The following is a 27,000-nucleotide window of genomic DNA, read 5'->3' on the forward strand; positions in this document are numbered from 1 at the left end:
ATTTCATCCTACATACATAGGCTACACCTTGAGTACTGCATTCAGTCTTGGGCCCCTCACTACAATAAAGACACTGAGGCCCTGAAGTGTGCCCAGAGGACAACAAAGCTTTGAGGGATCTGGAGCACAAGTCCTAGGAGGAGCAGCTGAGGGAGCTGGGATTGTTCAGTCTGAAGAAGAAGAAGCTCAGGGGTGACATTATCATTCTCTACAACTACCTGAAGGGTTGTTGTGGTCAGGTGGGTGTTGGCCTCTTCTCCATGTAATTAGCAAATAGGATAAGGGAGAATGGCCTCATGTTGTGTCAGGGGAGATTCAGGTTGGATGTTATAAATTTCTTCGCTGAGAGAGTGGTCAGGTGCTGGAACGGGAGGTGGTGGAATCACCATCCCTAGAGGTGTTCAAAAATGTTTAGATGTTGTACATGCTTTAGTTGGAAATACTGGTGCTACATATAGCTTATCATTCCCAGTCAAAAAATACCACTGTCAATAAAGAAGGCAATCAAAAAACATGTAACTGTGCTGCTCATCCAGGAGGTAAAATACTGCAAAGTCATCCTCTGTCATCACATAAAATGTGATGGAGAAACACTTGGACACTTTATCAACAAGTTCTGTTGGTGGATACAGCTTTTATCTACATTGATTGTATGAGTACTGCTCTGAAAGTAATGACTCCTATTTTATTACACTTGCTCACCAAGTCAGAGATGAATACTGTTGGTATGGTAGTACAGGTTGAACCTTCCTGCCAATATTCATTGCCATGCCACAGACAGCAGAAGAGGAGCTGTCTGACAAAACGGAAATGTGTATGAAATAAAGGTGTGTAATTAAATTATTCTTGCAGAAAAAAAAAAACCTGCATCCATTGACATTCATCAGTTCTTGCTGAATGTTTATGGAGACCTAAGAACACTAAATGTTAGCACAGTGAGGCAGTGTGTGGCATGTTTCAGCTGTAGTGGCAGCTACTTTGGTTGTCCTCTGCTGGTGCAGATCTGTACAAGTACATCATGCAGGCTCCTGTTCATTGCTGTCAAATATGCATAGCTAGTGGTGTTGACAACTCTGAAAAATAGCATTCTGTAGCTGAGAATTTCCTTCATCAAATAGTGTTACCATGTTTTTGTATCAGTTGTATTTTCCATGGAAATAAACAGGAGACATTACTTTTGGAGCAAGCCATGCATAGTCCCAAAGTGTCTGCTGTTTCTCAGGATATGTATTTGGTTTGGAGAATTTCATGGGCTTGGAGAGAACTGCTGTCCTGTCTTGTCTAGCATGGCTCTGTCCTGACTTTCTACATTACTGTTATCTTTGGCTACCACTACTGAGCAAACCTCTTAACTTTCCATAGGGCAATCACTTCCTTCAATTGGATGTTGGTTACACCTGGACTGACATCGTATTTGTTGAAAACAGACAGGCATATCTGCTTGTTATGTTTAGATACTGTGCCACCCTTGCTTTTAAATTAATGAGAGGTGGGCGGGGCTACTATATTTTATAAACAGTAAACACTACAAAATATTACAAACGTCAGATAACTTTCTGCTTATAAAGAAGAATCAAGAATGCAAGTTGCATGTGCTGAGCATTGAAACTTACCAGTGTTTGCTACTCTGGAATACAAACTAGGAGAAAAGGCAGAATTTTTTCACATATGTGTACGCTATGCTCTGTATTTTTTAAGAAAGCAGGAGACCTTATTATTTCTGCATGGAAGCAAAGTTGTACAAACACCTCACTGCTGTAACTGCAGTCTACAGTAGATTTACTACAATTTTTGGAAATATTGTTAAAAATTCCTTGCAAAGGTTTTGACTGCATAGCAGAAACCATAGGGAGCTTCTACATGCAATGTGCAGAACACTGCACTGCCATCACACAAGCATGTACACCAGGTGTCCATAATTCACTCCAGAAAAACGAAACACAAAAAAAAAAAGAGAGAAAGGAGTAAATCAGGAGCAAGCTATTATTTTCAAAACACAAACAGCATTAATGGAAGACTTCCAGTTTAAAAGTGATGCTCCTGTCTGAATATACCTACTTGGCCAACTATGTGGGTGGGAGTGTTTATTCTCAGGACCTTACATGTGTTTTTTGCATACCAGCAGCTTTACAAATATTTGATTTAAAAATTCTTTGCCATTTGTACTGCATAAATAATTTCATCTACATATGTGTATATATGTTTATGTATATATATTACTTATGGCCGTGTGTACAAAAACCGTAAAAGGATTTAAAAAAAGACACCACACTTTGTAATTCATTTTCTAGGATAAACTATATTTTTAATTAATCCCCTTTGAAATTGAAGCTGTTGTTGACCTTTTAAAATGACTATACATAATTCAGCACGCTATTAGATGAACACAGATTTTTTTCCCCCTCCACTGCAAGCAAAAATTTAGAGAATCAGTATTCCTTCTGAGAGATAATGATTATGCTTCAATTTTGTTTCTTAAAGGTTTATAACTAGATTTTGTGATTGTGAGCTTTTTTAAAAAACTGTTGAAGATCAAATAATCAAGAAACAATGTGCAGAAATTAATTTCTTAATTATATTATATATTCTAGTAAGTAAAGATTGTTTGAAATGCATTAATAAAAAATCAGTGAAATTACAGGAGGAACAATGTAATATAGCAATAATAGGTGCATTCACTGTGCATCTGAGAGGAGGAGGGGGAAAAAAAAAGAAAAAAAAGAGTTTTCACTCGTTTTGGCCTAAAACATTGTGTTCAGGTTTCCAGGACTCTGACATCAGAACCCAGATAACACTGGTTAGAACCATAGGGCTTTACAATAAAAGCTAAAATATTGACCATATGATGGCAAAAAGTCTTTATTTTGCAGTTAACTTATTATCTTCTAGCTACTCTCCGATGAAGTTGGTGGTGCTGTGGAGGAGGATCTCCTTCTTCTTGACAAAGATCGTGATCGCTCAGCACTGTAGGTAACATGCTTATCATAATTTTGCATCTGAGCCTCAAGGAAATCCCTGTGTTGCTGGCTGATTGTCTGGCTAATCAGTCCAGGGAGAGCTTGAATACTACCAATTAAAGTTTCCAGTTTAGTTTCCAGAGTAACAATTCTCTTCTCAAAATCTTCGCTTCTTTCATTTAAGTCAGAAATCATGTCATACATGATGTTTTGAGTCTGAAAGCAGAAGGATGTAAACAAAGGTTTAGATAGATCTTGCAAATATTCTAACATGCAGTAAAATCTACTTATGCACTCCACACACACATGCACACACACAAAAAGAAAAACATAATAAGATGTAGCTTTGTGAAATAATTATACTTGTAGAATAAAATTATTTAGTATTCAATATAAACTTTCTACTAAATTAGTTGAGCAGAAAGGTAATGTGTTTTGAGAAGCACTTTGAAAGTCAAAATGTAAATGAATTAGGTAAAACACCGGGCCTTTTTTCAGAAGCTCAGGTGCTTAGAAATGCACCATAATGAGACATGAACAAAGTTAGTAGTGTAAGCCATGAGAAGACTAAGCATGACAAAGCAGTTATGTACCCCTGACTCTTCTGTATTTCCTCTTAAAAGCTTTTGTTCTTTTAAGCAGAACACAAATTTTGTTCTTTTTTTTTCTCCTTAAATTGACCAAAGTTTCTTATACTGCCTGTAGTAATAGCAGTTGAGTGGGCAGGCTTTGAATTGCAGTGCAAGGACTACAACTGAATTGCGTACTCCTCCATTTCTGTGTTCTCCTATTCACCTTCCCTCTACAAAAACAGCATATGGCTACAGGAATTATACAGGATGAACTTTAAAATGTCACAGTGAACAGAATGTACGTCACAGAGGCCATCACTTTCTGTTTTTTTCCACATCCTTTTGTGTTTTTTTTTTTTGTGCAAGCGAGGCATGTAAGCGGTCAAAAATACTGAATTTCACCCTCTTGTAAATTGAGGTTTTAGATCAGATTTAAAACTAGAAGTGTATATAATTCAACAGACAAACTGACTAAAGTTCACAAACCATCCAAAGAGAATAAAAATTAACTGAAGGACAAACTGCCTGAAGTATGAAGAACTTCAGATGAGTGTAGATAACTCATATCTCTGCCCTTCCTTTCAAGATAATCCCTGAAGGCGAAGTATTCTTCATTAAATAATCTCTGAAAAGTCCTTATCAGTTGCTTATCAGGAAGCAGTAGAGTGAAATGTATTTTCAGTAAATCAAATTGTCAAGTGATTCTCTAAAGTAAAGGAGAAATAAACACTAAACTGTTAATTTCGGTGTGAGAGCCTGTGTGCTATGGTTCCTCAAGGTAAAGTCACTTTCAATGGACAAAGAAACAACTTCAATACACAGCACTACATTGCTAAGGCCCAGCTGCAGTTCAGTATTTACCACAAGCACTGCAGTCACATCAGCTCTCAGGGTCACCCTCTTGACTGTGAAATCTTTTTCAAATATCCAAAAAAAAATAAAAACGAATTTAAATTTTGGTCAGAGGCACAAAGATGTTTCATTTAATAAGCATTAACCCAAAACAAATCCATATTTTCATTTACTTAAAAAAAAAATACACAACACACACACTTGTCAACAATACCTGCATTTGCTAACTCTTTCATTTTGAAAGGATGAATATTAAAACAAGAATAATTGCCTACTAACCTTTGCCAGGTCCACCAAAGTGTTGGCTTGGTCATTCAGTTTCCTTTGTTCCATTTTTACACTTCTTAATCTAAAAAGTGGAATTTTAAGTCAGATGCGTGTGAGAGATCACATAACGATTTCTAAAAAGCATGCATAAAACTCACAAGAACAAGTAACTGCATGGACAATGCCTTGAGTACTTTGTGTAAAGTCAAAACCGTTCATGTGCCTGCTGCGATGAGAAGCATGCTTCTTCAACACCACAAAAAAAGGAAAGAGCAAGGAAATGTGATGTCCTTGAGAAAATCGTTTGCCATGATTAAAGTTGAATTCAAAAAGGGAGGTAACAGTTTATCCAAACTACATGAAAGAAAGCCAAAACATTCCTCAAAGCCTCAGTATCGTGACAAGTAGATATAGGAAGAAACATAGAACAACTGTTTTGTTTTTTTTTCATCAGTGTTGTAGTAAGCAAGAATCTTCCCATGCCTACATGACTAGATACAGGTATTAGCCCTGTTCTGTCGGAAATGGATTGGGTTGGCAGGTGTTTGAACCTGATGGAAATACAGTGATAAGTGAGTTTCACATTCATCTAAACACAACTCCCATCTGACTAGCAGCTAAATAACCAGCATACTTGCCAATACGCTTTATTTTCTTACATAACTTGTGCATATAAATATGCTTACATTTTAAACTCACACGAGACAGACCTTTACAGGGTACTATTTAAACTAATGCAGTGAGAAAGTATGCAAGAACTATATTTCTCTTTAATACCTAGTTGTCTGCATTACTACTAATTAGTTATGCACAAAATTTGAAAGATATACACACAAACGTTTTTATAGGTTCCCTGAATGAGAGTAAATATTTTTTTTCAGATTAACTACTAAAAGAGTGGTTTATAGGTGTAATTTTCACAAACAAAACAACTTCTTGTGCAAACATGAGTGCTTTGCAGCAGAGAATTACGTGTACTTTCAGTCATTCTTCTGCTGAATGCTGCAAGATACAGCATTTTTCAAAAAATAATATTCTGATTTACAAAAGACATGATAAGGTGCTGTGCAGTCTATAGTATGTTATGGGTCAATCCAGCTAACCATCTGGTAGCTACCAAATGAATATAACTCTGGCAGCATTTTATGGCATATGATTTGCTAGCTGCCCGTGGCTGCCTATTTCTCAATTATCGTGCAACTTAGAAGATTAAGTGTATCTTATAAAGCAAACATGATTTCACTTAGGCATATAAACCTGTTTTTGTATAAACAAGAACTGAACTCATAGCAGTGGCACCGAAGTGTCCTGTATCACTGTGTCATACCCACTGTAGATGTAAAGGAGTTACTCTTCTTCATTTCTGTGGGCCTCTAAGCGCTCTAAACACTAATGTGGAAATTCTGATCCCTTTTAAATTAATGGCAAAACTGCAAAAGTCTGCAGTGGGATCAGAACTGTTTCACCAGTTTTCTGGAACTAAACAACATTCTTCATCTTCAACAGCTGTATGTTTCTATGAGGGATTAAAGTTATTTTATTTTAATCTAGAGGCAGAATTGGAGTCCTTTCCACTGATGCTTAATTCTCCCACGGGGGAAACAGCTACAAATGACCTGCTAAGCACAGAAGCAGATGAAGATACATGTTTTTTCAAAAAGTCTTCTTCAAAATACTCTAAAATTGGGAATTTTTTGTTCAAATCTGTAGTTACACACATATTTCTTATAATATCTAGGCTAACCTCCCTGAGAAAGAAAGTTATGAAAAGTGAATTAACTCCAGCGGTTTGCATAAAAATTGACATTCTAGAAACCTTACCCTGAAGGCTTTCTTTAGAGCATAGCATTAATTCTGATTGTAGGAATGGTGCTTTCAGAGGCTTATGAGCTGGAGCTATTCTAAAGCAAAAATATGGAGGCATCTCTCAAGTATGGAGATGCATCATTACAGTCTCAGAAGAGAATAACTAGAATAGGTAAATAAGTAATGATTTGACTAGAGAATGGTAATCCTACTGTTTTAGTAGCTCTCATAGTATTTGCAGAACACGTTTTCTGCTTTCCTTGACTTATCTGTTTGCTAAGTGTAACAGTAAACAGTAGAATTTTGCAAACATTTAGAAATTGGGAAAAAAAAATAAAAAAGGTACTATCTGACACCAACGTGATAATTCCTAACCACAGTCAACCCAGAACATATATCCCTAAGTAATGGCAAGTTTTTAGCTGCATCAGCCAGATATAAAGAAAACTGTCAGACTTTTGTTCTTAAATTCTTTAAGAGGAAATATGAAACATGTTGACTTTATAAACTTCACTTATCACAGCAAAAGATCATGATTCTGGATCGCATTTCCATGGCAGCAATCAGACCATTGAAGTTCACAAATAAAAACTCTATTTTTTGCATGCAGACAGTGGTAAATTCTGCAAATTTAGAAAGGAATAGCTCACAAAACTTACTTCCGAGCTCTATTTTCATTTTGTTGAAATAAAAAGACAAAACAAAAGAAAAAAAAAAAACTGTAAAAGATACTAAAACAACCAGATGAGCACAGTGAGCTCAATTCAGCAGGTGAGAAGTACTAGGGAATTGCCACTGCTTCCAGTCAGTAATTGCCACAGGTGAAGTTATGGTGAAGGAACCTTTGAACCTTCCCGTTAACTACCATCTGTACATTTGCTTAGTTGTAATATTCAAGAAATGGCTTCTAATATATTATTCTTTACTATGATAATAAGGTCTTAACCATATTCTGTATGCATGAGAAGCAAAATCATCGAGGCCAGTCATGGAGAACACTGAACTTGGAGTTTGAAACTGTTATCATAGTCTGCTCTGGTATTAAGTACGAAACTGGCCCTGAAGTTTCACTTGTTTTATTCCTGCCTTCAGCCAAATGATTGGAAAGCTGAAGGGAGGGGACCAGGAAAAAAAACTAAGAATCCATAAAGGTAGAGGAGAACCATATTCTACCACAAATTTCTTGAACCCTTGAAAAAAGCTCAGAGATGTACAGGGATAGAAAATACATCACATCGGCTACTCAGCTGCAGCTAGAGGAAAGCAAACTGCTAGAGCAACGTTTTCATCCATGAGGCATTCTTTAGCATACTGAGAAATTTTTTTGTGGTTGAATATAACACATTTTGCAATGGGATACACAGTGCTAAGGGGCAGAGTTACATATATTATTGTTTGAAGTTTGGCTGGCACAGCAAGGAAAAAACTTACTGCTGCCATGTTCTCCATCCAACCCAATTAAGGAATTTTCAAGGCAGGTGCAGGACAACAGTTTAGACACTATGAATCTCTTCTGAGTTTGAATGATATATGAGCTGCAGATTGAGCCTGTTGTGCTTTTTAGATTCTTCTTTGCATACAGGTGCACACACACATATACACAAGAAATAGTAAGGTTAAAATGTTAAGGAATAATCTTTGCAATAAGGCATTCAAGTCCAGCAAAGGATACACAGGACATGCCATCCACTACCCTAAAACTCCTGTCCACCCTCTTGCTGTCTTCCTTTCAGTCCTTTAAGCAGAAAAGGATAACTCAACTAGGCTAATACACTTTTTACTTACGAGAAAAATGCCTCAGCTTTTGCAGTCCTTTTATTGCCTCAAGTGTATCTGTGGCATAGTAACATTTAAACCTGCAAGTTTGCTAAGTATGAAATAGTAATCAAGGTTATTGAATGCTTAATAACTTCAAGGCTTAGCTACCTATTCATTTAAAACACTGTTATGAAACTGAGAAGCAATGTCCGTAGCCTAAATTTACTGATAGGAAGTAAGGTAACCTTGCTTTCCTTTCTCCCTCATGGAAGATGAGCCAGGAATCCTTTTACTGCACTGAAGTGGATCACATGGACACTCTCCTTGCAGGCTAACTCACAAAGACTCACAGTGAGAACTTATCAAAATATCAGTTCAAAATGAACCTTAAATACTTGATCTACATTTCCCCAAGGATCTCAGAAAACTCATTTCATAGGCCATACAACAAATGGCTTCCTCACTCTGGGTACAGACATCTAGTAGAAAGGATAAATAGTAGCTGACCATTTCTTATGATGAGCTTGTAGTTCCTGGGGACAAAAGCCTCTTTCTCCCCCTCCCCCCATGTTATCCAAAGAGTAATTGAATCATCACAGAGGTCTGTTGAGTTTATGTGCTTTATGTGCTTTATGGCAAATACATACTATGAATTTCAGTTGAACACTTAAAGTTTGGCATTATTATATTACTGCTCACAGTTCTCATGCTTGTCTTCAAACCTTTGGGAGTTCATTAGGGAGGAACAACTCATTGGAATTACAGCAGAGGTATTCAAGGGTTGTACAATGTCTGTTGGAATATGATAATTTTCTGTACATTCGGTTCATACCTTACACACCAACACTGACCTTCTCTACTGAGAAACAGAAGCAAACTGCTGTTAAGCTGTACAAAGGAAGCTTGATGCATACTCTTAATTAAATGCTACATACATACTCATAGCCTCTCTTCTACTATATCATTCTGATCTGAAATTACCAAGTCTACAAATGATTTTTTTTTCTTTTCTTCTATCTGTTGTAGCTTGTATCTTACTACCTGTAAACAAATACATAACAGCAAAGGACAGTTACAGTGGCAAAAGACAAGTATGTCTTAGCTATTTCAGGAAGCATGGGAAACTAACAAAACTACAGACAACTCTGATTTAATTTGTGTTGGGCATACACAGTTAACATACCTTCTGTTGTAAGCAGGTATACAGTAAAACCTTATTTTTGTCATTCTCAAATAAAAAACTCAAGAGCAATATTTTGTGAAAAGGGAGAAAGAGAGAGTAGGAAATAGAAACTAAAAGAAATAGAGAAAAGGAGGGGAAAAGAAAGAGAAAGCAGCTGGAAAGGAAAACCAAAACAAAATAGTACTTACTGATGAATAGCTTGCAAGAATTTGCGTTGATGTTTCCTTACTTTTGCATGGTCTATCTTTTTAACCAGCTTTGTGTTTTTATAAATTAACCATGTTTCCCTGAGTACATTGGCAGCTGCATTTTTCACCTGTTTAATAAAAGAAAAACACCAACCTGACAAAAAAATATTATTATGTCATGGGTTTTTTTGTTTGTTTGTTTGTTTTTTTATTTATGTCCCTGCCAAAACATGGGAAATAGGTACACGAAGAAGCTGCAGCAGAAACAGCAGAAAACAGAAGCTGGACCAAGGGCACTACTGAGCAATTTCTATGTTGTTACTTATGATAATGCTACCAGCTATCTTTGCATCTGAGAATCACCTGTCCTTCTTTAACAGAGCTTGCACCATCTGGCATTTATGGCAATAGAAATTACAGCAAGAAAATACTGATAATTATCTGCATGGTACTTCACTACAGTATTTTATCAGATCATAAATTTCTTCTCGTTCTTGTTGTACTGTTATTACCTTCTTTCTCTTTGCAGTTTTTACTGCCTTTTAAACATCCAGAGCTGTTTCAGTGTGTTTTTGTTGTTTACATTTTTCCGTCTTGTTTCTTTCTTACCATTCTCAGAGGAGATGAAAAAAAAAAATCTCCCTAATTAATGTAGACAATGTTTTGTTTCTTAAGGGTTTTGAATTTTTTTGATTTTTTTTTTTTAAATGAGACTTTCCATAAAATGTTAGAGTACACACAGTTCCTTCCTCCGTTACTTTCAAGAATGACTGAAAACAACCAACAAAGAATTTCAGTGCAGTATTTATTAACAGAATTAGTAGGTTAGTTGCAAAGGCTATTGATCTTTATATTTTCTCCTTCCAACTGTCTATTATGCCAGTCACTGCAGCATCAAAGTAAGCCACTGCATAGGTAATGGCACTGTAGGAATGCAAAGCAGTAGCTCCACCCAGCAGGAGGTTCCCTCCTTGTATGTGCATTGCAGAACCTTGGGCTTGACTTCAGTGGAAGCTAAGTCACATTTTAGAGACTTCTGCACAATCTCTACCTAGTCCTTGCAATTTTCCCAGAAGATATGGCTAACTTCAGGTGATGTGGAAAACCTCTGCAGTATCTGTGTAATGCTGGCCAGTAATCTGTTACGCACCTCAGATTTGTTTGCTTTTCATTTGCTTTGAGTGTCATGAGTTTGAAGCTACAAAGCACCACTCAGGTACACTATGAGACTGATAATTAGATTTACATGAAGGTATACAGGAAAAGCTTTAAAAAGCACAAATGAACACAAGGCTCAAAATCCAGCCAATCTTTGCAAAGCCTTCTTTTCTCCTATAGGACATTTAAAGTTCTGTTGTCGGTTTCAATGAAGAAATATTCCTATCACATCTTTCAAACAGCAACTTCTTACCTCACCATGGGCAAGCACTGAAGCTGTCTGTAGCTCCTACTCATTTTTGTGTTTCCTCAACAGTGACCTGTTTTTCTTCTATAAAGGACTTATTTCATTTTCTAAGATCTTATTTGTGAATTAAAAAAATAGGAATGTCTCATACATATTGAAATAGTTGTTTCTTTAATGAATTTTTTTTAATTTTGTTTTGTTTTGTTAAACAATCACTTTTGAAGTATTTCTGTTATCTACAAAACATCTTTCAGGGTGCTTCATTATTGTATGTAGCTGAATGAATGCTGTGCTGAGCACACCAAGCAGTTGCAAAGACTTCCTCATTCACACGGTACGAATCGGAATTATTTTTTTTTAAGAATAGCTTGAAATTCTTCCTTATCAGCCATTTCATCTATTTTAGCTATCAATTCTTCTTCTATGCTTTGGATTTCTTTAACATATAGCTCTCTAGTTTTACCATATTTTACTGTTGTTTACTCCAATTATTTTACAGCTGGAAGACCCTCCACAGAAGAATATTCAAATCATCAGAAATCTGCATTTATCCTCAATTCCAAGAAAAGCTCAGAGCATTTGATTTCCTCCTTTCAAAATCACGCTTATGAAAAAGTCCAGTAGAAGAATGGAACAGGAGACCACTTAAAACAAATGCAAAAATAAGTTAACATACATTTCCTTTTCAGTTGTGAATATAAAGTGTGACTTACTCTTTTAGTTAGCTGGGTGTCCATCATGAAATTATGCACATGTTTTTCAGCTTTGGTAAGTTCTAACTTCCTTGCCACCACAGCTACCACCAGTGCAGTGCACCCAGCACCCTGAAAACAATAAAACAAACCCCCAAAATGTTACTACTGCATTTTGCAGAGTTTTTAGTGGAAGTTTCTCCTTTGTTGTAGAAATATAGCACGCATCAGGTATTTCAAGCCTGTTAAATACACTGAAGATGCTACAGCTATTTCTATCGAAAGTAATAGAAAAAGGCAGCAGTTACAGGCTGGTAAACTGTCAAAGCATCCAAATAATGAGTGAGCAGTATCATTTAAAGTCCTGCTTTTTATTTTTCCTGCAGTGGTTAAAAATTTGAATACATCCCATTTCTAGTGCATAAGAAAGGGAGGCTGGTGAATAAAACACCTTTCAAAACCCACAGTGTTAGTAAAGAAATGCAAAATATATCCTGCTCTTAACAACTGTCTCAAAGTTACGGCAATTGCAAAAGATGAAATAGGATTAGATGAGCATCTAGGGCACAAAAAAAAAAAACCCAAAAGTTTCTTAGAATTTGTTTTGTGGGCTAAAAATAAATGTATTATAAATGCAGTATTTATTCATTTTGATATACTTCTAAGTTGCTCTCTGAATACTTCACTAACTTTCTCCTACAATACTTCTGCTTTGCTTATTACCATTTAAAATAGCACACATATACAACACATTTAGTAAAAGCTGGATGGAGCAAATACCAAGTTCCTAATTGGTGCTGTCTGTATGTATGCATACACATGCATATGCACACATCCATGCTCCTAGTGTCCAACTTCCTTTGTTCCTTTTGTTCCTAGTGTCCAAGCTAAGTATCTTTGTTGCCATTATAATTTTTTTTATGTGGGTTTTTTTTTTTGGGGGGGGGGGGGGTGGAAAGGAGGGGAGTAGAGGGGAGAGGACTGGAGTGGTTAAAGTGGTTAATGGGAAGAATAAGTTGACTTAAATGTGTAGAGTATTAAAACCTTAACAATAATCTCAAACCAAAGTTGACCTTTAGATGAACCTCATAACAAGCACTATCTGATCATTATGGGAGTATGTAGCTTAGATAAAACATCTCATCAGAAAGAGATATAGCTTAAATAAAACATTATGAGAATGTATTAACCTTGCCTTGTTTAGATATAATTAATAAATTGTATTTAATGCCTTAAGAAGGTATCGTACACAAACTCCCTTGGTTCCTCCTTGAGAACTGGCCAGGCTTGAGGTGGAATCCAAAATGAAGAATGAAGCCAGACGTTTCTGCCCTTGAAGCAATTGAAACTTGTTTATTCAACAATATAAAAGCTGAACCTCTTGCAATGAAGTTGGAGACCTCATCTATGGAAGGATAGATCACATAGGACATCCTAGTTGCTGGGAAAGACTCTCCAAACCCTTGCTGTAACCGAGGTTCCCCAGTGACTGTGGATCTGGATGATGGTAATGTATTAAGGGCAATTGGTGATGTTTCTTTCTCAATCACTGTAGTTAATCTTACACTGTAATGATTAGGTGCCATGTTCTATTGCTTCTGTCTCATTTCACCTTACTTTGTTTTGTTCTTGCTGTCTAATTTCACTTATTATTTTATTGCTTTAAACGTAAGTAAAGATAAACCCACTTCTTTAACTTGGTATTGGTGTTCTTTGTGCTTGGAAAGGACACTGGAAAAGCAATTTGTCACATAATGAGAAACAGCATGTATTATACACATCTCAAGGTATCATCTACTTGAACATCATTATTAAAATCAGCTGGGTTTGTGGGGTTTTTGTTTGTTGCTTGTTTTAAATCTTTACATGTTCTCTCTCTCTCTCTCTTTTTTTAAAGCATAAAAATCACATTAAATAAATAAGGCTGCATTTAACTTGCGTGTTCAGTCCAACCTACATGTTGTTACACTTGCATCAGTTATTCTCTAGTGAAAAGCAGTCTCTTGTTGCACATTCAAACTTACTCTATTTTCAGCCACAGAACTTCCTTCCACTTTCTGTATTTCTCTCATTAATTTATTCTCTCAGTTTCTTCCTGCTCCAATATCTGCCTTGCTGTCTCCAGAAGATGCAGACTAGATCTCTGAAGCTAGCTTCCTAAATACAAATTCCACTACTAAACACACAGAGAATGGAAAATAAACTCCCTGGAGCCCCTTATTCACAATGTCTCCAATTAAGCCTCCATTCCAATGATAGATCATTCCAAGAAAATCATCTGCTCTCTCAGACAGACCTGATCCTCTGCAGTCAGTTCTTACCTTGGAAAGGTACAGCACTCGACATTCTCTTTAATGTATCCCTTGTGATTTTGCTGCACTTCCCCATCTAGCTTCTCTTCTGTCCTCCGCCCAAGCTTTCAAGGTTTGCTGTGCCCTCTCCCTCTGCTCGCCAGCCCTTTTTGTTTAGCAAAGCTCTCATATATTTGAAGTCTCTCTTCATGAGACAAGGGCAGAACAGGGACAGCTATAACCATTCATTTGCTTTCCCACATCCCAGTCTATGACAAAAAGTATGAAGACAACTAACACTGGGGACCGAGGGCTTCAGGAACGCACCCAGATTTTCTGTTTGGGCAAGAGCTGCTCTCTACTGTGTGACCTACACCCCCCACAAACAATCAGCTCTTTTCCAGTCTCCTTCCTATGAAGGACAGCAGGAGGGAGCTGCTAAAATGCAAGACGCTTCCCTGCGGGCAAAATAATAAGAACAACTCCATACAATAGGAAGAAAAAAAGAAAAGGGAAAAACAGAAATCTTTTGGCTTACTCAGGATAACAGGCCAAATGTTGCTCCAGTGACGTAATTTGATTTCTGCCTGCTTACAGCAAGAATGCTAAAATAGATTGAGGCGGTTAAAACAGTCTGGTCTGGCAAAGTACTACAAAACAGCTGTTTATGCCAAGGAAAGACAAATACTAGAATCCCCATATGTACTGCCCCTGAAATAAAAAGTCTGGAGGAATGGTAACAGGCAAAAAGAACATGGTTTGAGTTGCAATTACGCAATTTTAGGACTCATTCTACTATCTCTTTCAAGCGACACCACAGTTACATGGGCCAAAAGCTGCTGAAAAGTGTAGCTTTTTATCACATGTGAAAGAGCCCCTGCAGCAGTGAAATAGTGTCACTGGCATGCTATGAAAGCTCCCTCAATGGCACATCGGCTGCTGTCTTCATTACCACCAGAACAGATTCTTGCCACCGTGCAGCATTCTAGATGCAATTACCCCTCTTGGCTTTTTAGCTTTCACAGTTTCTCAAAACTGCAGAAAAATTTTGCATGATGAAGGTTTGAGCATGTTGCTAACTTGCTCCATCTGCTAGAAACATGCAAGTAGATAAAACAGGATTAACCATCCAGCATTTCTTTCACGTGCTGTATGAGAAAGAGTTAGTCAGCAACCATAAAGTTTAAAAACTAATCTATCTGAATTTTTCTGCTCTCCAGAAAAATCACAGAATGGCTTCGATTGCAAGGAATCTAGTTCCAACCCCCCTGCCATGGGCAGGGTTGCTAAGCAATATATCAGGCCGCCCAGGGTTCCATCCAACCTCACTTTGAACACCTTCAGGGATGATGCATCCACAACATCTCTGGGGAACCTGATCCAGCATCTCACCACCCTCTGTGTGAAAAATCTCTTCCTAATATCTAACATAAATCTCCCCTCTTTCAGTTTAAAACCATTCCTTCTTGGCAGTTCGCTATCAGTTTGTGCAGAAAGACAATCTCCCTCATATTAATAATCTCCCTTCAAGTATTGGAAAGCTACAATGAGGCCTCCCTAGAGCCTTCTCTTCTCCAGGCTGAACACTCTTCAGCTGCCTAATCTTTCTTCATAGGAGAGGTGCTCCATAATCCTCGTGGCCCTCCTCTGGACCCCCTCCAATAGCTCCACATCTTTCTTGTATTGGACTCAGTACTGTGGATTGGACTCCATGAGATGAAGCCCAGGATACTGTCGGCCTTCTGTGCTGTGAGCACACACTGTTGGCTCAAATCAAGTTTTTCATTCACCAGAACCCCTAAATCCTTCTCCATAGGTCTGCTCTCAATTTGTTGTGCTACATACCTGGGACTGGCCCAATCTAAGTGCAGCACCTTGCATTTGCCCTTGTTGAATCTGATGAGGTTCATGAAAATGTGCTAGCTGAACAAACTTAACTACCAAACCAGAAGAAGCGTAAAAGACATGAGCTGAAAACTGGCTTCTCTAAAATGACGAAGACTCTGCTAATGAACTGAGTAAAGCCTATATTATTGTTGTAAAGATCTAAGATTGACAAAGATCTTCTGAATGCTTGATTGATATAAAAGATTCTCTGCTGGTGTTCACAAAGCACAAAGTCTGAAAACAAAGAGACAACACATCCTCAGTCTTTCAAATGCAGTGAACAACAAACACTGGCCTGGATTTGACTGCATAGTGGCATCATATCTCTCCTTTTGATCATCAAATCTCTCTTTTTAATTTAAAACTTGCATTTATGATCAGTAAAATCTTGAAGCATAAGATTTACAGCCATTTACACCGGGCAGAACTCTCTTTGACTGTCAAATCTTTTAACTGCAGTCCTGAATGAAAACATTTTGCTTTATCTGCGAACAACTTCAGGACACTCTTTGTATCTAATATTCTAAGCATGTTGCTCCTATCTGGAACAAAGAATGATGACTCAAGTTTAGATGCTCATGCAAGTAAGCAATAATCCAGGAACGCTCTCGTTAGCTATTTTTACTGCATATAATCAAAATAAATTTGCATGAATAGAAGTGCATGTGGTTATACATATGTAGACTCAAACATGTACTTATGCACTTGTTAAATACTTGTAGGCTTATTTTCTTAGTTTCAAAAGCCTAGATGATGACTGAAAAAGTGGAAGAATGGACTAAGCTGAGACAAAAAAAAATACAGTATGTCAACAAGCACTGGCTTTTTGACATCAAGCTTATACTGTTACAAAAAAAAAAAAAAGACAAGAAAGGTGAAATTAATTGAATTTTAAGTTATATTTTAAATTTACCAGCTGAAAAAAACCCTAATTATTCTCTTCAGAACAAGGTAACTATGACTTGACATTGCCTTTCACTTTCCCATTAGACCTCAAACTGCAGCATTCCCTAACTGCTCAGTTAAAACTCTCCTCTTGCTATTTAGATCTGAATTATTCTAAGCATTGCTTCATCTGCTTGAATAAAGCAAATTCCCTTCTCAGTGGCATCATACATGGAATATTTAACCTCAGTTTCAGTATTTTACGCCTCTAGCCTCTTCCAACTCATCAGTATGGAAGCAACGTATTGTGGTTCTGATAATCCCTTTTTCAGACAAAATCCTTTGCACTGTCCCTTGGCTAAGAAAAGCTTCTTCCCAAAAAGCCCAAATCCAATATGTAGTTTTCTTTCAAGTTACATCCTCCCACATCATGCATCCCAGTCTTTTTTAGGCTATTACTACAAATCCAAACAAAACAACACTGAGGACTCCTGCTATGCTAAGATCACCTGTTTAGATACCACCTCCTCATTCCCCATTCATTTTACATGACTAAGATACTGAGCTGTTCAGGAATTTGGAGTATATCTTATTTCTAGTATTTTTATACAATATCAATAGGGTAACATGTTTAAAGTATTGAAGGGTTGCAGTACTATAAATGAAAATAAATAAATATGGTGGGTATTAACCAACATCATTAAACACAACGTACACATAATGCCAGACCTGACTGACTTTTTTCTCTTCTAGATCCTGCTGAGCTTATCATTAATGCATTCTTACATACAGCAGATGATGTGCCTTTTGCAGCCCTCTATCATGCTCTTCACTGAAGCAGCCTACCCTCAGCTTTCTGTCCCTGTCAGGACAGCCTGTCCAGAGCTGGCTAACTTCAAGTTCTGATAGGAAATTGTACACTGTGGCAAACCACAGCAGACATGTAAGCTAGAGGTAAAATTTATTGTTGCCCAGAGTGATCAACATGACAGAAATCAGATCTGATGATAGTGAGGTTATGAAGTTTTGGCTGAGATCATACCTTTCCTACCACTCAATAGACACAACACACACTGACTCCAAAACTGCAGGGCTCAGATTAAGAGGTAATAAAACCTAGTGCTTGCAGTGAGTGCCCACAAGGGTGCTGTTCCAGTGAAAAACAGAGAGGTTCTTGAAGAATCTTCAACTAAATGGTTATGTTTGGTGGTTACTTTTGTTATCTCTTTCACAGTCTAAGAGAAGGAGAGTTAACACTGGCTGATAAACTGCATTGGAAACAACAGCAGTTGAGAAGGCTGCGATTCAGAGAAACCCTGTATTTCAAGTAAATGCATCTGGCATTTCCAGTTGGTTCTTTCTTCGTAAGGTTCCAAAATACATTTACAAGACAACAGTGAACTGAGAAATTTCTACAACAGCCTGGAGATCATGTATATAATATATATGCCTGAAGGATTTTACTGGTGAAAAAGGAAGCAATATGGTGTATCAGTGTTTCAGCTAAAGGTCTCCTGGCAGTCTTGGTTTACAGGACTGGAAGTGAAGTGCAGTCCTTAGTGCCGTAGTTGTCATGAAAGTGTCCTGCTATACGTGCCTGCAGCTGAAAGAAGAGAGCTGCCACATTTCTTGCTCATTTCCCTTGGGATCCACTGGGGGAAAGAGAAGGTCTGCTTTGCAGACATATGGCTCTGGTGAGAAATTTAGCTCTGCACCAGAAAAGGCACAGACTGGAAGGAGCGGTCCTTGAGAGCAGCCCTGTGGAGAAGGACCTGGGGGTCTTGATAGACGAAAAACTTAACATGAGCCAGCAGTGTGCCCTTGCGGCTCGGAAGGCAAATGGTATCCTGGGCTCCATCAGAAGAGGGGTGGCCAGCAGGGACAGAGAGGTGATTGTTCCCCTCTACTCTGCTCTTGTGAGGCCCCATCTGGAGTACTGTGTTCAAGTGTGGAGCCCCCAGTACAAAAAAGACAGGGAGCTGTTAGAGAGGGTCCAGAGGAGGGCCACGAAGATGATCAGGGGACTGAAGCACCTCCCCTATGAGGACAGGCTGAAAGAGCTGGGCTTGTTCAGCCTGGAGAAAAGAAGGCTGCAGGATGACCTCATTGCAGCCTTTCAGTACCTAAAGGGAGCCTACAAACAGGAGGGGAATCAACTCTTTGAAAGGGTGAGTGACAGCAGGACAAGGGGAAATGGTTTTAAGCTGAGGGAAGGGAGATTTAGGTTGGACGTCAGGGGGAAATTCTTTGCGGAGAGAGTGGTGAGGTACTGGAACAGGCTGCCCAGGGAGGTTGTGGATGCCCCGTCCCTGGAGGTGTTCAAAGCCAGATTGGATGGGGCCCTGGGCAGTCTGGTCTAGCATTAGGTGGAATGGTTGGTGGCCCTGCGTGTGGCAGGGGGGTTGGAGATTCATGATCCTTGAGGTCCCTTCCAACCCTGGCAATTCTGTGATTCTGTGATTCTTCCTGCTGCTCTGCATAAAATGAAAAGCCTGTAAGAATTTAAACAGATACTCTATTCATCTGGCTCTCAGGAAGGTGGAATTAGTGGACCACAAGGGGAAGGGAAAGAAAATATGCTTGAAGTAAAAAAAAAAAAATTCCCCAAAACAAGCAATGCAAAAGTTGAGGGAGGACTCCATCCACAAGACAGAGGCTATGGAAGAGCTGTTGCATGAATGTATTTTGCATTTGTTAGTGTTCACTGGGAGAGCTGTGTAACTTTGCAACACTGAAGCAAAGGAAGATGAGTAATAGGACAAAAACTATACTGTCTCAGTCAAAAATATGACTGAAAATAGTTTTGCATTATTTATGCTTTCACACATTCTGTATTTGCATGGCTATTATTGTCTTCAGGGGAATTTGCACTGCAGCTAGAATTCTGTTGGATTATAAATCTCTCATCCATGAACAGCAGATGAGCAGATTCCTTTACTTCCCATTAGCCCATAAAGTTTTTAGCAATGCTGCAATAAATAAATAATGAGAATTTCACGTCATACAAAAATAATTGAAATTGAATAAATGTTCCTACACAGTAAGGGGAAGTGGCAATGGGGGGATAAAATGAACTCTTGTTTAGTAATGCAAGTTGAGTACAGGGAAAGACTTCTGGAGAAAAGAAAGGCAATCTCACTTCTAAGAAGGAACCTATAAATGGCAGAGGTGCTAACTCAGACAAGTCCAGTAACTGAATGCAGTATGGTGGCTGGTTCCTGGCAAACCTATAGAGTCCATAAAAGTGAAACCTCCCTTTTGGCAATCATGATACTGCATACTTAGCATGAAAAAAAACTTTTTACTGAGCAAGGAGGCAAAATCCCATTGCACGTAACAAGCAGGTCCATCAGCCTACAAAGCTGATGAGAAACATTAGTTCAATAATACAGAATGATACCTAATTACGATGTTCTTGCCCTAAACGTATGGTAAATACAAAACTTTCCTAAAAATACACATAAAAAAAGTATACTAATGTTCCTGTGTTAAATCTGAAGTTATTGCAGGTGAAACAAAACCAACTTATGTACTTTCAAAACAAAGTATAGGTTATCTATCCTACAACAATCAGCTCCAGACATTAATGAAGATAGGACATGGGACTACTGCTTTTCATTCCAGTTAATAACTGTCTGCCTATGAACTTCAAAAATCCTAATGAGATATGAGTAGGAAACAGTTCTCCTGTTCTCTCACACTTCACAAACTTCCCTGCTCTGCAGCGAAAGAGGCAGAACTGGAAATCTTCAGAGCCCCTGTTCCACTGTGGGCCTCTCCTACGGTGCAGGGAACTTCTGCTCCACACCTGAAGCAACTCCTGTCCTCCTGCACTGACCTTGTGTCTACAGAGCTGTTTCACATATTTCACTCTCGTCTGCTCCTGTGCAGCAGTTTTTTCTCATTCTTAAATACACTTCCTGGAGGTGCAACTGGTATTGCTCATGGCTCATTTCCAGCCACGGCTGGTCCCTTTTAAAGCAGCTGGAGATGGCTCTGATTGGATATGAGACACCTGCTGGCCTCTTCAGTCTTCCCACCACCATAACATTGCCATGTAAGCACAATACACCTTCTAGTGGAGGGATTCAGATGTTCTTTTTAGAGGAGCTTAAGAGTTCGCACAGTGCAAAAACCTTTAATTGTCTTTTCCATTTTGTGTTTCTGCTTGACACGCTATCTAGTTACATTCTGTTTTTTTTTAAGAGGAACAGAAACAGTCTGTTTTGAAACCTAACATCACTTATTATTGAATGATACCATACACTTGAAATGTAAGCCCAAAACATTACCAATTTGCATGAAGAGCTTCTCATATATTTCTATACTTTTATGGAAACAAAAACTGAACTGTGTTCATTTTTAACTCCTCCCATAGGCTTTTGATCAACAAAATAAATCAAAACACTGCTATCTTTTGCCACCAAGCAATACAAATGGTAGAAATTTTAGAGGTTCCAGATCAATGTGCAAAATGTTCTAAGCAAACCTTTAAGGGCAAACACAAACTATTATTCCTGTTCTGCTGCTATAAAAAATGAACTCTCTTCTGTCTGTTCAGACAGATATCAACCATCAATTCAACCCACCAAGCAGCATACAAGTGTGCAAATCAAAACACGTTTCTGCATTTCATAAAAAATTATGTAATTCTGCAACTCATCACAGAATCAAACAATGTAAAGAATTTTCTTTTTATAAAAAATCCCACAATGTGTTAGGCAATATTATGTGAAACTATACGCACAATTTTAGTACATTATCCATAGGAAGTTCTATAAAACAGTTCTGCTATCTGGCAGCTTCTTATTTAGATACTACAATCTAGAAACACAGCGACTACACTGTAACTACTCAAATAGGAGCTCTTCACCTAGATAAAAGGGGTTTAAATCTAGTATTTAAAAGATGCTACTTAAAAAAGTTCCAGAGTAAACATCTTATCAACTTTTTTAAATTTAAGAAAATCTTCACATTTAAATTGTTTCTTTCATAGGACAGTGATCTCTTTGGAGTTCCTTTCAGTAACAGAACCATTTAAGCTGCAATCTTGGCAACAACGTGCCAAGTCTCTGAAAGAACAGTTATTTCATCTAAAGCAATCTTCATCCAAGCCACAGCCAACACCTTTGCATAGCCTATGACAGGACAATTGCCACTCACAATTTTCTTCTGGCAGGATAAATTTGGCTTACCAGTTCAGCATGTCTGCTTTTCAACTACGGGCAGCTGGCCCTTCAGGAAGATTCTGAATCCTCATCTCTGAATCATATAGTAAATAGACAAGGTCACCACATAAAGTTCAACATTAAAGGAAAAGAATACTTCTCAGTCCTTGCAAACAGTTGCTTGTATCTGCAGTCATAAGAATGGACTGCATTCTTTAGTTTACATGTAATATTATTAAAAAAAAAAAAAAAAAAAAAGTTACTTGCTAACAATTGTGCCACAAACTCCACAGAATTGCAATAATATAGCAGGAAGAGCCAATTTCACTTTTTCTAAACATAAAAATTATGAATTGATATAAGTAGATGCCCTGGTGTCATGTGAGAGCAGGTGCTACTCTGAGGTCATTCATTCATTCAAAGCCTTCTCTTCTTGTGGTCAGTAACTACGCAACTTCCCACACGTTTTGAAACTTGCCCCCTCTTTTTCCTCCTACCAGTATCTCCTTTAAACCACTCCAACGCACTGCCTCTACAAAGTCATCAACTGGGTGAAAATGCTGCATGCATAAACCAGCACAAAGTGCTCCAATTGCAGCTCAGCTCAGCCTGCTGACCAGGACCTGAGAAGTCTGCCTGAATGTGCAGTGATAAGCACTGCACAGTGAAGACAGTGTAGGTCTCCTCATCTCTACTATACTCTGCCAACCAGGATGGCACTTGTATTTCTGTCCGTCTCTCTTGGAGGCCTACCTAATGCAAAGAGATGGAAGATGACATGTTTATTATCTGATTTATAGTTCACCTGATTCATAGTCTACAACTACTGCCAATTGAAATCTCATTGGAAGACACTGACGGGCAATCCAGTGAGGTACCCAGTTCAGTTTAACTTCTCAGTATACAAACTATTTCTGCATATACCCATGCTACCATTTCTGTACTACATTCTACCACCATCTTCAATAACAGTTCAGCCTTTGTCCCATGCAGTCCATTTTCCATCTCACAGAAAGCATTTTCGGTGGCAGAAGTGGTACCTGGGCTCCTCCTTCTCTGGAGTTAAGACACCAAAGAGCCTTGCTTAAGCCATCAGATTTGCAAAGCCAATGTTTACTCTACAATGGTCTGTGTCACTACATCTGCATTCATAAGTATTTCTATTCATTCCCCTTTTTACTTTTTTTTTTTTTTTTTTTTTGCAACGGGGACCTTATCCAAAAGGACACTGCATTGGTTGTCCACCAGTCTAACAATGCACTTGCTACTGGATGTTGAGGAGTTACACTCCTCCTCTTCAAATCGCATATATGGTTTGATTTTATTTCTTACAATCACTGCACAGCTATCATGGTATATCTTCTAAATAGACTATTAATCATCCCCATTGAGATAGGAAAAAAGAACAAGTCTGTTCTTTTAATATCCTGCTTTTTCCCCAACTAACACAAATTGCTTACTTCAAGAGGTGCTTTTGAAGAGTGGCTGTATTCAGATAATTACCTTCAAACAAGTTCGGCTGCAAGATAGTTCATTATTACATTTAATGTTTCATACTTCATATCTTTCAGATCCTTACCAGGAAATAAAAAATATTAAAAGAGGAAAAAGAGTAATTCCAAGATCTGAATTTGTCATTGCTCTGTAATTTTCTTCTGAAAGATCATTTGCCAAAGCCATTTTGCTGACAGTTTTTTAGAATGTAATTAGGGATGTCAAGCTTTCAGAGATGTTTTAACATACCAGCGACTCTGCCCCTTTAATTTTTTTGTCAAGAATGTCTCTCTCGAAGTTATATATTCCGAACTCATTACCATGCAACTCTGATTAGAGACTTAGTGGTTCCAAAGTATCTGCAGAATATTTAATCACAAAAAAAACCAACAACCGGAAAACATAAAACAAACAACAAAAATCCATAGAATCCAAGAACAATTAAAGACACAAAGGTGTCAGAACATTTTACAAGTTTAGTTTTCAAAGGAACATATCTTCTTTCTGCTGTGAAAAAGAAATGTTTTTTTGTGTAAATGGTACATAAACAGTATTTTTTTCACCCAAGCAATGGAAACAACTAACATAGTATTTTGCATCTGAATGTAAGTAGCACTGTGAAAAGCAAAGTACAAATATGTCCTATTGTTTCATTTTCTATCCGGTTAATTCACAGGTGTGCAGAATAATATGTGCAATAATCCATTATTGTGGGTTTTTTTTGTTTTTACTTTGTTTTCATCAAAATAAAATAATATGACTACCTACAGCCAGTAAAATAACAGATTGGATGCTGCTGCCATTTACAGTACCATAATACCAACAGCAGTGAAACCCATGGATTAGGATTAGTTCTCACTGCACTTCTGCACAGCACTGAAGCTCCTAAGATTTCTGTTACTGTAATTTTTTTCATATTGAAATGCCAATAGTGCTGAACAATTTGAATGCATATTCATTGCAAGCTAACCTAGAATTTAGCTGCTTCTGATCAGAAAGTCTAGTCAGACATGATAATGAGGAGGAATAATGATCTGATACCTGCATTTCGAAGCATTTGCTTCTTATTTCTCAATTGTTTAGAAAGAAGGAAATTATGACAGAGTTCTGTATCCATTCATGTATCCATACCCATCTGGCAACATCTCCTGCTCGTCCTCCTTTTTTCCTAATGAACTTAGAACTACTTTTCATTCTCTTAGGTATCAAAATCCAGCTCAAAATGAGGAAAAAAGAAACACAATCCAAGAGATGGCAGATCTGAGGTTAGATAACCACCTTTATAAAAATCACCTGAGTCATTCCTCTGTGTTCAGGCTGTATCTTCCAAATAAATAGTAAATTCTGTATTTAAAGAGACATGCATTTGCCATTACCAGAAAAATGTAGTGGAAGTATTTTCTAGTAAAGGTCAGAGACCCAAAACCCTATTAGACATTTTGCTTGTTTGCTTGCTTTTAAGAAAAGGAAAAAGTGTAAAACATCACAAAAATGCATTAATCTATTTTACTTTTTGCAGACAAAATGCACTTTTACAAAAAATAGATTTTCCAAATGTCTGTTTAACTGAGAAAATTTTTTGCTACCATTTGTTTTCAGCCATAATCCCAATATATCTGTTTTAAAAGAAGGTAGATGCTTGAGCTCCATTCTTTATGATCAGTGGCAAGAGTTCAAAAAACAAATACATATCTGTCATATATAGTATATACAGTGCTCATCTCAGTCACATTTATGCAGGAGTCAATACAAATAAGAATGGCATGCTGAGGAGCTTTTCTTATTTACAGTAGATATGCACAGATTTCCCAGACTTTGTAATACGTACTCATATGTTGCCCTACTCCCTAAGTTTGACCAATTCTGTGTAATACAGAAAAATTTAAACCCGTATGCAGTTAATTAATATATACTGAACACGCATGGCCTAGCAGTTGATGCATTGTATCAGCGATAACAATAACTCCAAATAGACCAAAAATTGCACTGCATAAATCCCCTTAAAGCAATGGAATACTACATGCAGTATGTTATCAAAATTATAAGAAATAGTGCAGAAAACCAGGTACAAGTAAAATGCTGTATCAGAATACAAACCATCATGTTTCTATATTTGCAACTAATTTCAGAAATAGAAAGCAGAATTGTAGGAATGGTCCAATTACACATGTCCAAAGACAACTGAGAAGATGTAATCTATTACTATTTAATGAAAGATTCTATTAAAATTTTGAAGATGAAAATTATGTTACAGTGGAATTTGTTCTTCTGTATTTCATTACGTGTATGTTAAATTCTACCTCAAGAGGAACTAAACCCTTTATTACCATGGGATGAAGGCCATGAGAAGAATGCAAGTGAGTCTACGTACTCTAAGAGGGTATCAAATAAAAATTTCTCTATGACTACTACAAGTTTTGGGATTAATTGCAGCAAACAATCTCATATCCAATGAATAAATTCAAAAACACTCACCATGATTCCAGTGAGTAAACAGACTCCTTTCCCACAGTACGTATTAGGTACCATGTCACCATATCCAATGGATAGAAAAGTTATTGAAATCAACCACATGGCTCCAAGGAAGTTACTAGTAACATCCTGCTGATCATGGTACCTGGAAAGAAGAAGAAAATAAATACTTTATTATGAACATTTCAGATAATTTTTAGTGCTGTAAGAAAGAAATGCAGCAACTGTTCATATAACCACTCTTGTATCCTACAGTTGTTTATTTTTTTTTAAAACAGCGATAAGGAATTCAGTAAAATGCATATTAAAAAAACATAAGTTGTAAGGAATCTGAAGACACAATAATAGCACAAGCAGCAGTGATTCTCCAGACATCTTGTATGTTAGTATTTATTTATATTAGATTCTGTTACTATCATCAAAGTAGCATAAATCTCTTGTTTTTTATTAAATTTTTTTCACCAGGGCACAAGACCTGCTAATCCTCTGCAGTGTCACAAGACATCAGTCTACCATTGTTTCAGTGAGAGACATAAAAGGATGCGTGGGCAAGCCGAACTCAAAACAAATCTTCACTTTATATTTAAGAAAATCTCCCTTTTGTGAAATTAAATATAATTTCCTATGTGCCATTTGTTGTCTAGTTTCAATGTTCAAATTTAATACAATTATTTGTCTCCTTCAAAGAAAACAAGTTCTAATGAATAAATTCATCTTCACATGACAGAAATATCAACTGGGAAGCAACAATGGCCCATTTTAGGAATAGAACGTATTGTTGACACTCATCCTGTGGGGGAAAAAGGTCTAACATAAGCATAACATAGATGGACAGAGCTGTTCTGCAGTATAGACTATCTGCAACAGCTTCTGCAGCCTCAAAATTGCAATAATGCCCACAGCTGCTGTGAAACCTTATGTTAGTTACTGATGCCACTGGATCATCACAAGTATCATTTCAACCAGTCTCCAAATCAGTAGGTCAAAGAGTGCCATCAGAGGATATGCTCATAAATCTGAAAGCAACCTGCTTTTGAGTACCAAAATAACTGCTTCAGTCTTCTTCTTCTTCTTGGAACTCATCCTCAAAAATGGAGCAGGAATACAGAATAAGCAGAAAGAA

General features: G+C 37.5%; 1 protein-coding gene across 2 annotated transcripts in view; it reads right to left on the bottom strand.

Moving 5' to 3' along the window:
- Positions 1 to 2,296: 2,296 nt before the first annotated feature.
- Positions 2,297 to 27,000, bottom strand: part of KCNN2 (potassium calcium-activated channel subfamily N member 2) — a 70,260-nt gene continuing 45,556 nt past the window's right edge. For both annotated transcript variants that reach the window (XM_090131548.1, XM_031604780.2), the window contains 5 exons: positions 25,881 to 26,022; positions 11,702 to 11,812; positions 9,584 to 9,711; positions 4,661 to 4,730; positions 2,297 to 3,173 (listed from right to left, as the gene is read on the bottom strand). In XM_090131548.1, the coding sequence (XP_089987674.1) occupies positions 2,886 to 3,173; positions 4,661 to 4,730; positions 9,584 to 9,711; positions 11,702 to 11,812; positions 25,881 to 26,022 (739 nt within the window). In that variant the 3' untranslated portion in view covers positions 2,297 to 2,885. The remainder of the gene's footprint in view (positions 3,174 to 4,660; positions 4,731 to 9,583; positions 9,712 to 11,701; positions 11,813 to 25,880; positions 26,023 to 27,000) is intronic.

The sequence above is a fragment of the Phasianus colchicus genome, chromosome Z, assembly GCF_987193195.1.
Source record: "Phasianus colchicus chromosome Z, bPhaCol1.hap1.1, whole genome shotgun sequence".
NCBI lineage: Eukaryota > Metazoa > Chordata > Aves > Galliformes > Phasianidae > Phasianus > Phasianus colchicus.